Source organism: Carlito syrichta, unplaced genomic scaffold, assembly GCF_000164805.1.
Source record: "Carlito syrichta isolate Samal-C Ts95f unplaced genomic scaffold, Tarsius_syrichta-2.0.1 Scaffold115580, whole genome shotgun sequence".
Lineage (NCBI taxonomy): Eukaryota > Metazoa > Chordata > Mammalia > Primates > Tarsiidae > Carlito > Carlito syrichta.
Genome location: NW_007059676.1, coordinates 888,220 through 900,402, shown reverse-complemented (window position 1 = coordinate 900,402; position 12,183 = coordinate 888,220). Strand labels below are relative to the sequence as shown.

The 12,183-nt window shown below is 33.4% G+C and overlaps 1 protein-coding gene across 11 annotated transcripts in view; it reads right to left on the bottom strand.

The window, feature by feature from the left end:
* Positions 1–12,183, bottom strand: part of TMEM161B (transmembrane protein 161B) — a 69,996-nt gene that overhangs the window by 33,887 nt on the left and 23,926 nt on the right. For 7 of the 11 annotated variants that reach the window (XM_021719539.1, XM_021705879.1, XM_008072491.1 and 4 more), the window contains 2 exons: positions 5,608–5,691; positions 3,042–3,139 (listed from right to left, as the gene is read on the bottom strand). Coding sequence is in view for 6 of the 11 variants with exons in the window: in XM_008072491.1 (XP_008070682.1) it covers positions 3,042–3,139; positions 5,608–5,691 (182 nt within the window). In the remaining 5 variants the exon portion in view is untranslated. Of the gene's footprint in view, positions 1–3,041; positions 3,140–5,607; positions 5,693–11,320; positions 11,347–12,183 lie in introns of those variants that run through there. The other 4 variants (XM_021719544.1, XM_021705882.1, XM_008072497.1 and 1 more) reach the window with 3 other exon arrangements.

Here is a 12,183-nt window from a genome sequence, read left to right as displayed (position 1 = left end):
ATCCTCAAACACCTTCTCCTGAAAAGAAAAATCACTTACACTGAGCCTTTCGAATAACTTTCTGAAAGGTGGACAGGGAAATGGATGGAAAAGACAGACAAAAGCCCATTTACCTAAAATTTTATCATTTTAATTAACAATAATTGAAATGAGATAGACTTTCAAGATAATTATTGAGGCATCAATAATATATACATCCAACAAAAGTACAAATTATATATATTCTTAGGTATATATTTAACCTGTGCTATATTATTTTGTGTTCAGTAATATAATTATATATATGCCTTTTAATAGAATATTGAAATCAAAAGAAGTTCAGACAGAAAACTCTCTACCTTTATCTAAACACACATACACAACATGCATTCACAATGATTACATAAATTTTTAACATAAAGAAACATCTCCCTGATATTCTGGTTAACTGGAAATGCTCTTGCTATCATATGACCAGTTGCTAAACTAGTATCATTTGCAACTAGTTCTCAAAATTGTACAAGTAAAGCCAAATACTCAATAAACTATATGCTAAAGCTACATTACCCTAATTTCAATTTATTCGGTTCATTAAAATAGCCTAGTTATCACTGATTGGTTCTATGACACTGTACATATAACCCTGCCCAAGTTATTCAACATTTCCTGTTAATAAATTTTTTAAGAAAGGATTGAAAAGTTTCTCACTTCATAGAATTATGAGGATGAGTTAACACAAGTATTATAATAATGTCTGATACTCAATAATTTTAAGATAGTATTAAAGATAAGTATTCAATGAACATTAGCTATTAGTAAAAATGTCAAAACCATACTAAAAATCAGGAAGACTGTATATATGTTCTTGTATTTATATGTCTGTGAACATTTATACAAGTAAGCACATATAGGATTAGTAAAACAAAAGTGACAACTAGTATAAAAAAACAAAGTACCTTTAAATGTTGCATTTAAAATAGTTAAGAAAAAAGAGGATGACATAATAAGTCTTTTGAATATTAGGCAACTGATTTATACTGTTCTTCAATGACATTTCTGAATTCCAGCACCACTTCTCATATATACACAAAATCTTTACAGATGTAATAAACATCTTTCAAGTATTTTGAAGTCACTTTGTGTCACAAAATAATCCTATATGAGAAACTAGATAAATCTGTTACAGTTTTTTATGGTGGTGTGATTTAACCCAAGAAGGGCCAAATTACATAATGATACTTTATATGACATTATCAAAATTACTTCTTAAAAACATGTATTATTTCCTCATTTATCACATAAATCAGCGGTTTTCAAACCTGGTCAAAAACTAAAATCACTTGAAGCACTTTTAAAAATATAATTCCCAGAACCAGAACACTGTAGATTCACTTAATCTCTAAGAGTGGGAGTAGAGAACCTTTATTTTAAAGAGTACCTATGGGGACAAAAGTGAGGCCCAAACTTTACCTGAACAATGACCATATGTATACTTAACCCTGAATTGCAACCATCTTTAAAATAAAAATTAAAATAAATTTAAAAATAAAAAAAAATCCTCATAATTTTAAAAAAAGAGCCCCTCAAGTGATTTTTATGTATATCAAAGTTTGAAAACCAATGTTTTATTTTATTTTATTTTTGAGTTGGAGTCTCACTCTGTCGCCAAGACTGGAATGCAGTGGCCACTCCCGGCCACCGCAGCTTCGACCTGCTGGGCTCCGGCGATCCTTCCACCTCAGCCTTCCGAGTAGCCGGAATTACAGACGTGCACTACCACATCAGGCTAATTTTTTGATTTATTGTAGAGATGATGTCTCGCCTGCCCAGACGGGTCTCGAACCCGCGGGCTCAGGCAATCCACTCACCTCAACCTCCCAAAGGCGTGGGATTACAGGCTGAGCCACCGAGCCCGGCTTGAAAACCAATGTTTTAAATGAGCTCACCTTAAAATGCCTTTCCCTTCTAGGATTCAAATAATTTCATATGAATTTCATTTTCAGCTTAAAATCATTGTAGTCACTATATAACTATAGAAATTGAGATACAGGAAGAAAACTAAATGACTTACTCAGAAATACTCAATAGGTAAAAGTGAAGTTTTTTCAATTTTCACTTTCAAATAAATGAATTTTGAAGAAGTGAAGTTTTCTGATTCCTAATCTGCTTTATTATTCTAAAACCACCTTACATTCTACTGTGAGAATAAAATTGAATTATTTTAAATATAGGTAAATCAATACAAATACAGTTGATTCTGGGACAACACAGGTTTGAACCATGCAGGTCCACTTACATGCAGATTTTCTTCCTCCTCTACTACCTCTGAGACAGCAAATCTTATCTCTCATCTACATCTTTTTCTACCTATTCAAAGTGAAGATGACAAGGATGAAGATCTTTATAATGATCTATTTCCACTTAATGAATAGTAAATATATTTTCTCTTATGTCTCTTAATAACATTTCCTTTTTTCTAGCTAACTTTATTATAAGAATACAACATATCATACATATAACATATGCAGTATGTGTTTGTTAGTCAACTGTTTATATTATCAGCAAGGCTTCCAGTTAACAATAAGCTATTAGTAGTTAGGTTTTGGGGGAGTCAAAAGTTATACTCAAATTTTCAACTGCACCAGGGTCAGAGTCCCTAACCACCACACTGTTCGAGGGTCAACTGTACTCGAATGCAGTTCTGCAAGCCACATTAGAAAAGGGAGCGATGGCAAAGACAGCAAGAAGAAGTCTCGAATTCTAGATCGAGAAAACTGACTTCAACTTAAAATATAGAAACTGTGTAACAAACTTATGTGTAAGTTAGCCTCTTCTGAAAAATGGGAAAAATAAATAAAAGTAAACAGAAAAAGAAATTTAATTCAAATGAAGTCATTTTGAGTTTCTAAGTTCTTAGAAAGATTCCACAGTCTGTATAATGGATTTCATGATTAGAAAATCATACCAAAAAAATCTAGCCACAACAGATAAAATGGAAAGCACTTTCACTGCCATAATATATTACTAAGATTTATAGGAGAGTTTACCAAGATTTCCCTTACCTAAAGTATCCACTTCTGTAACTGATTTTGTTTCTAGATGAAGATCAATATCCTTTGGAATGGTTAATGGCTTACTTTCAATGTGACCATTATATTTCCTATAAAAATCAGACAAGTAACACAAAAAATAAGTTACCTACACTGTTATCCAAGCGCTTGTTGCACACTAATTACAAATGAGAATTTAAAATTTCAGTGAAAAAGAGAAGCAGAAATTTCTTCATCTAGAAGGAGGTAAGGTACTCAGAGGTACTTTTTAAAGGGGACTACAAAATGTAGATGTAACTTATCATGTGAATATACAGATTACCAGGGAGAGAATTACCTACATTAGTGATAGCAACAAAATCTTGAATGCAAGCTCAGGAATGCACATCCATTTTTCCTACCATCTCTTCTGTAGGTTTAAAGACAACTTAACAGCTTTTCTTTAGGCACAAAAGTGAATGGAAAGAAGACAAAGTGCACTTCTCTTGGAAATAACATATATACATGCACACACATACGTACATATAAACAGACCTGTAGCTATACATAAATCAGAATTAAAGAAATGTATTAAGGCACAAACATATGAGAAATATATGAACATGAAAAACTAACTGGGAATAACTTTCACTAAAAATCACAGATAAAGGAAAACATTAAAATCCTCTAGGTACATTTGTATCATTCCCAAATTTAACTCTAAAAGACAATCAAACCAAATAAAGAAAGTAATAAATTAGGTTTTTATTTTATTTTGTTATTTTAAAATTTTAGAGAATGAGGTTGCCCCAGGCTGGACTCAAATTCCTGGGCTCAAACTATCCCTCTGCCTCAGCTTCCCGACTAGCTAGGATCTAGGTGTGTGCCATCACATCTGGCTTAAACTAAGTTTTAATAACATTATTAAAAAGTTTTCAACATTTTCAATAATGAAAAACAATTTTACATTCATTTTTGAATAAATATAAACTGGGAAGCCTCAGCAAAAAATTATTTTTTGACCAAAAAACCAAACAATAATTCTTTACTAGGAATAAGCCAGCATCAGCATCATTAATGTATCCTTTTGTAAATATAAAACATGTTCAATACATAAAAACTATTATAAAATAAAATTACTGATTACAAGGCATACAGTAAGAATTCAAATATTTACAAAATGAACACTATATTATAACTAAATGTTACAAATGTTGAACACTGTAGCTATAAATTGGCAGGTGTAAAATAGTTCACAGGAAACCAGAAACTAAAAACTAACCTAGATTAAAATACTGAACCATAATAGTAATGTGAACTTGGGCAACTCATTTAACATCTCTGATCAACAGCTTCTCATTAGTAAAGTATAAATTAAATTATTAGCTCATACTCAGGGTTGCTGTGTGTATTAAGCATAGCTGTGGTAAAAGTGTTAAGGAAACTAACGTCAGGGAGAAATATTTTAATAAATAACCTAACTATCGGAATAAAAAGAAGGAAGGTTTACTATTAATATGCCAATGAGCTTCAAGGTGTAATAATATAAAGAGTATGGTAGTAAGATCAGAAAAGACAGTCTTTTCAAATTTCTGATTTCATGCCAAATAATCATTAACGTTTAAAGAATTTTTTTATCACCTATAAATGTATTAGGCTAGGTTAACATAACTTTTATGATATACATGAAAAATATGGCAACAATGTGTTGTCACTGACATTTTATAGTATATTAGAATCATTATTTCAGAAACAGAGAGGATCTAAGAAGTTCTCCTGGACTGGAGAAAACTAAGGTACATTTTGAGAAGCTAATTAACATGGACTTTCCCTGAGAATTCAATTTAAATCGAGATATAAAATTTTAAACCTGGAAGGATTCCTCAAAATCACTACGTTCAGTCTTTCCATTTCACAGATAAGCTACTGGGATCCACTCAGTGAGGTTTACTAGTATTCAGTTCTCTTCATAAACTTTAAACATGGACAGAATATTCAAGAGCTGAGTAAGATCCACAAAGTTATACTGTCCACCTTTAAAGTTATATTGTCCAACCCTTCTATTTTTAAAATGAGAAAACTGAGGCCAAAAACAGGTCAATTTGCCCAAGAATACAATACAAAGTCACAGTAAAACCTGGAAAGGAACCCAAACCAAATGACATCTTTAAAGGAGTTGTAGCAAAAGACATGGACTATAGTTCTCTCTCCAATAAACACTCAGTTAAATTTTCTTTAATACAATGGCTATAATGTTCTCATAATTTAAACACAAAGAATAAAGTTAACCATTATTGAGTAAAACAATCATTGTTTTGTGCCTGTATATTAGATTAGTACATACTAGACTTTCACAGGTTTTATCTCAAAGTCATTAACTACTTATAAGGATCGCTGGAGCCCAGTGGGTCAAGGCTGCGGTGGCCGGGAGCGGCCACTGCACTCCATCCTGGGCGACAGAGTGAGACTCCAACTCAAAAAAAAAAAAAAAAAAAAAAAAACATAATCGGTACATGTTTCTTTAATCAGGGTATAAAAATATATTTACATAAATCATGTTGAATATTCAACACTTCACAGGCTCAACCATCTAACTTACCTATCTTTTTTGCTTTTTCCTTTTTGCTGCTTCCCAGCAAGAATTCTTAATTCTTCTTCTGTAGGATGTTGATACCACCTCAAACTAAGGGAAAAAAAGAGTCCTTTTTTAAAAAGTACTTAAAATTACTGAAGTTACTCATTTATCCCATAAATATTTATTGAGTTTCCTATTTGTGAAGACACTGTAGAGAAATACCAGGTGAAAACTGTAATCCAAAACAGATACTACTGCTTAAACCTTAAAAAGATTTAGATTAAAATCCAGCAAACACTTACCAAGCACTTACTAGATGCCAGGTCCTGCATTGCTGATTGTATGTATATAATCTTACAGCCAACAATGTATAAATATACAATAAGATTATAGATTATACAGGCTTATTATTAAAAGCAAGTAAGTGAACTCTGCAGGCAAGTGGGCAGGAGCACATTAATGATCCACCAATCCTTAATTTGAAGACATTGATAGTTAGTTATAAAAAAAAGAGTTGTTTGAATGCTCTCACATTTACAAGTAGTCTTTCCTTTCTTTCCCTCTTTTAATTTAGTTTAAGAATTCTCAAACTTTATGTGCATAAAAATGAGAAAAAAGCATCGTATTACAAAACACTTTGCTTTTGGCTCTTTCAAGCCTTCTTCAGTTAGGGCTTCAACAACTGGGTGTCTTCAACTCCACCACACAGGCAAAATACTGCAATCTGAAGCTAAGAAACACACAAGACTCAAATAATTTATTCCCTCCCAAGCACAAACTGGCTCATTCTAAATTTCACATCTTGTCTAGGGTCCCAACTATCTAACACTTACATTTGATATTCAGATCTTATCTTCATTGTGCCCTTTCCACATGGTATTGATTCTGTTCCTTAACTCAAAATTCTAAACTCTGTCTGCTCTACTGCAAAGACGTTAGTTCAGATCTTAGTTCAGCATATCTTCCTCTGCAGTTTTATCTATTACAAAACTCTCCTAGTGGTCTCTCTACCTTTTTCTGGATATATTCCTCATCAAATCCATTCTCAGCCCACCTTCAGCTATTCTTTCCTTTCTTTTTTTCCATCTTTAGCTATTTTTCCATAATGGAAATCTTATCAAGGTACATGCCAGTTTAAAATTTTTCCAAGGCTCCTCACAGGATAAAGCAATGAGTAGGCAGCTAAGGCAAATACTTTGGTCTGTTGTTATAAAAGAAGAAAAGATCTGGTACTGCTAGACCTTTCCATTTTTCAATTACAGAAATCTAGATTTTTAATGTGAAATAGCCCAAGTTTTTAAAATGTTGGCAACTGATTTTCTCTTTTTAAAAAGAATACAAAATTGACAATATGAGTATTGACTAGATATACAATATTTTTTAAATTGTTATAAATTTTTATCTATGATAATGAGATTGTGGCTAATTTTTTTAAAGCTCATATATTTAGATATGCACAATAAAATACACTACGATTGAAGTAATAAGATGTTTGAAATTTACTACAAATATTTTGAGGAAGGGGAGATGAGAAAGAGTACAGAAGAAACAAATTTGGCCACTGGCTATTAATTATGATGAGTACATATGAGTTCATTATATTATTCCGTTTACTTTTTAATATTTGAGTTTCCATTAAAACACACACTACAAGGTCCAAACAGCTATAGAAATTCTACAGCCTTTCATGATCTAACCACTGTCTGCTTCTCCAGATTCACCTTCACCCATTCATTCCCACTGAATGTTATACATTCTAGCTTGATTATATGGTATCTTATTCCTAACAATTATTTTATCCTTTGCTACTTCTGAATATATTCTTCTCTCTGCTTGTATAAATTTACTGCTCTACCTGGAAAACTCCTAATTTATCCTTTATTGTTTAGAAAGCAGTCTCCCTAGGGTATAATAAAGAATATATCTGTTCTGTGTAACCAGTTCTGCGCACAGAGTTTCGAAGGGCCTTGTGATATCCTGAGAGGTGACTCAAAGGTAGGCCCCAGATAGCCAGAAACATCAAGCACTCGATTAGAGAGTTGGAGCTTTCAGTTACCTAACCTTCAGGGATAGGAAGGGTGCTGGAGATTGAGTTCAATCATTTAAATCAATGACTTAAAATCATACCTATGAATGAAACTCCAGGAAAAAAACTCTGGACACCAAAGCTCAGAGGCACTTCCTGGTTGGTTAATGCATCTCCAGACTCCACAAGGAAAGGACATGGAAATCTGTGCTCTTTCCCAAACCTCACCCTAGGTGTATCCTGTTGCATAAAACTGAAATCATAAATAAAGTCAGTTTCCTGAGTTCTATGAGTCATTCTAGCAAACTACTGAACCTGAAGGGATCATAGGAATCCTCAAATTTGTAGCCAGTCAGTCAAAAGTGCACTATCCCAGTAACAGTAACTTGAAACTGGTGTATAAAGTGAGGGCAGTCTTGTGGAGGGCAGTCTTGTGGAGAACTTTGCCTTGGAGTCTGTACTAACTCCAGGTAACTGCTGTCAGACTAAAACTGCAGTATATCCATGTCAGATTAGTTGAATGACAATGGAGTTCTTCCTAATTGAAAGAGTCCTGGAGTAAAACATGTTATGACCTACTTGGTTTTATATATGTCAATGCTACTGGCATATAGTAAGTGCTCAAAAAGATGACTGAACCAAAAAGAATTCAGTTCTTCTCATAGTTTAGTGGCTTTAAAATAACACATATCCCACCCAAAAAGTTCCTAAACTATTAAACAGGTGAGGAGGCACTTCCTGACATTTTGATTGAAGTTCAGAATTTTAACTTACAGTCGATTCTTGCTATTCGCGGTAGTTATGTTCTATAAAGTCGCCGCGAACACTGAACCATTGCTCCTACAGGAAATACAGGGTTAGGTTCCTGCAAGCCTCTGGTCATAACATTTTCATCAACTGATCAATATACAGCCTTGTTTTATGTGTGTTTCTGTTTAAAGATACCTTATTTAAGATATACTATTGAATCATTAACATTGAATTCACAGCCAACAGCACTATAACTCATACCTAAGCAAAGCTTATCTAATACCTGTAATCCTAAGTACAGCATTTTCCTGAGTTCTATGAGTCATTTCAGAATTTTTTTTCCATAAGGCAGTCTTTTTGTACTTAGGAGTACTAGACAGCACTATGTTTGTGGGACATTTTAATTTTTTTATTAGAAAATATAGTTTATTTAGAAAGTAAGTGAGAGAAAGAGAGACAGAGACAGACAGAGGAGATTCACCTTGCCAAGGTGGGAGGGGGGGGGAGAATCATTTTAAACAGCAAAGTCACCAACAAAAATGCAAAACTGTAAAAAACATTTTTTTCAATTGTTTACAATATGACAGTTGAAAGAAGAGGGCAGAGTGTTGCCTTGTTAGACCTCAACTGGGAACATGTACGTAGGGCCACTCTGTATATTTCACAAATGACCATAAAAGCAACACAATTATTGATTTCAGAGCTAAAAATATATTTTAGCAGATAGGCAAATCACAAATACAGAATCCCCAAATAATGAAAATTGAGTGAATAACATGTAGAAGAACACATAAAAAATAACTCATGATAAAGACTAAAACCAATTGTTCAACTTTGAGAAATAATACATAATTAGTGAAATAACTCTCAGTTTAAAAAATATGTTATATTTAGAGCCCTATAATAATGAAATATTTGAGGACCTTTACATTTTTCTAAGAAATATTTTCTTTTTAAAATACCTAAGCTTGCTTAATCTCATTTTGTAAACCTATTTCTCTAAAATAGGTAAGATTTATTACAGCTCTTACTGGACAACTCGTGATCAGCTTCATTAGTAACAATTATTGTTTAAAGCTGGAATCTAAGGATGCTAGATGCTTTCAGGACCACTTCCTTCTAGACTGTTACTCATCTACCTATTCATTCATCAGTCATTTATGGAGAGCCTTCTATGTTCAGGTATTCTGCTAGGCAATGGAGATATAATCGTGCCCAATGAAGCCCAAGTCCCAAAGTGTTTTTAGATGCTTATATTTCAGTTGCTGTATAATTTAACTACACTTAAAAACGAAAAATAAAATATAAATTGTGATACCATACGAAACTAAACAAGTGATGAGAATGAGAGACACCCTTAGATAATAGGTGAAAAAACTCCTCTGAGGCAACATTTAACCAGCCACCCGAAGAATGAGAAAATGGAGGCATGTACTGTTGTTAAACTAAAAAAAAAAAAAATTCTTAAAAAATAGTATTACTAAGATCTCACTAAAAAACTGAGCCTCTTATATTTAAGTTAAATATATTAATTTTAGTGTCTTTTACAATTTTTACCTAGTCTACTTTTTTCACTTATTCTCAGATTGTCAGCAGTATCTTAGACAATAAAGTCAATCCGGTATTGTAATTTTTCAATAGCCATCCTTATACAAACCACTTATAAAAAATTTATCAGGCCACTATGACTCTTACTAAAGTGGAACAACAGCACTAACAAAACAAAACAATACCTTAAGCACCAACATCATCTACAGCAAACCACTTTAGAAATTTTAAATAAAACTTTTAGAAATTTAAAGTGGAGGAAACCTAAATGTGAACAAAATAGAAAAGCAGATCTAACAGAGCAAGCTAAAAAAAGCTTTAATATATATTTGTACAAAACTATATCACGGTACACAACATACATCACTATTACAGATTGAATGTCTGTGTCCCCCTCCAAATTTTTAAGTTGAAATCTAATCCCCGAAGTGATGAAATCGGGAGGCAGGGCCTTCGAGAGGTTATTAGGTCATGAGGGTAGAGCCATCATTAATAAGATGACTACCCTTTTAAGACGAGGTCACAGAGTTAGCTTGCTCTTTCCTCCTTGTGAGGATACAAACAAGTCAGTAAGTAGTCCACAATCTGGGAGAAGGCCCTCACCAAAACCTGACCACGCTGACATCCTAACCTTGCACTTGTAGCCTCCAGAACTATGAGAAATCAATTTCTGCTGCCTTTAAGCCACCTAGACTATGGTACTGCTACAACAGTCCAAACTGACTAAAACTGTCACTAAAGATAGTCTTAGTTTCCAAACTGAGTCTCCATAATTTTGACCAGTAAGGAAGGAGATACTTAAAACAAATACCACTTAAAGTGTAGACAGGTTTTCAGCACAAATAAAATACCATTTTAATACACAAACATTCTCCTGTTACTTATTGGAAATTTTCATAGAATATCACGAACATTCTGAAGCTGTAAGTTAAGACAGTTAAGGCAAGGAGAGCAGGACTCAGGCATTCCAAAGGGTAGTAGCTGAAGGTTTAAACCTTTCCCTTAGGTCATAGGTCCCACCTACTGTGCATTTGAATAGCAGGTTTCTCTCACCAAAGGGAACTTGCAGATTGTTGGATCAGGCAGCATGCAACAAAGAGCAGGCAAAAAGAAACAGAGTAATTGAATACAAAGGTGTTAGAACACCTCCTTTACCCAATTTGGGATGAGACAAAACCAGAGTAAATCTGACCATAATATATTTTTCATGAGGGACATATGAAGGGAAGTAGCAGACCAAACTGCGAGCTTAGGAAGATAAAGGGGTAGAAAAAAATGCATGAGGTTTGAGCTGAACAATTAGGAAAAAGAGAGCAGGTTCAGCAAGGAAGCTATTACGGATAAAAAGCAATATCCTACTCCTCATGCAAAACCCACTATTCAAATGTACAAAGAATGTAACCTATCACTTACCTCTCCATGAAAAGGGGCCAAGCAAACTTCAAAACAAAAAGGAACTTCAATTACAAAAAAAAGTAGTAAATAATTTGGCTACAAATTAGTGGTATGTCGGACATGATAAAGAACATCTGATTTAATATGCACAACTGTTAGAGCAAATGTCCCTTATATTAGGAAAAGCAGTTCACACCAAGGGTACAAAGAAAGCAACTTCTTAGGATTTTTCTTCCCTTTGGGGAGAAACAGTCTGAGAATATTAAGAGAGTTGAGTTTTTCTAGATCAATAATACATCTCACCGATTATAGGCCAAAGAGATTTTAACTCAAGTTCTTAGTAAAGCAGGAATCTCTTCAACAAAATCTGACAGTCACAAAAAGACATGTAAAAAGAACTAATAGCATTTTCTATAATAGTTTAGAGGAATGGAACTCAAAACATTTATAACTCAGTAACACTGAATAAATTTAATCTCAAATGGCAACAGATGTGTTTCTTAAACTCTAAAGCTTACCATGCTTTTGGTAATCAGAATTAATGCTGATGTGCCTTTAATTTAATTTAGAATAAAAGCTAGCCATATGGTCACGGAGAATCTGTAAGACATATTAACTGAAGAGAAACCATATACTACCTATAACCTAAAGGATATATACTAAAAGATAAAGTACAGCTAGGAAAAACAGTAGAAAAAAAGAAAATAATCTCAAATAAATTATTCTGTAAGCTGCCAACAAAAGTCAAAATGATTATAGAAAAGTTCTATTTGGCACACCCCCTCCCCCACCAAATTTAAAACTGTTCAAGTATAACAGTTCCAAGACAAGATCTGGGGTTGCTGAGCAGCCATCAATCAAATAAATCTGAGATAGTGAGT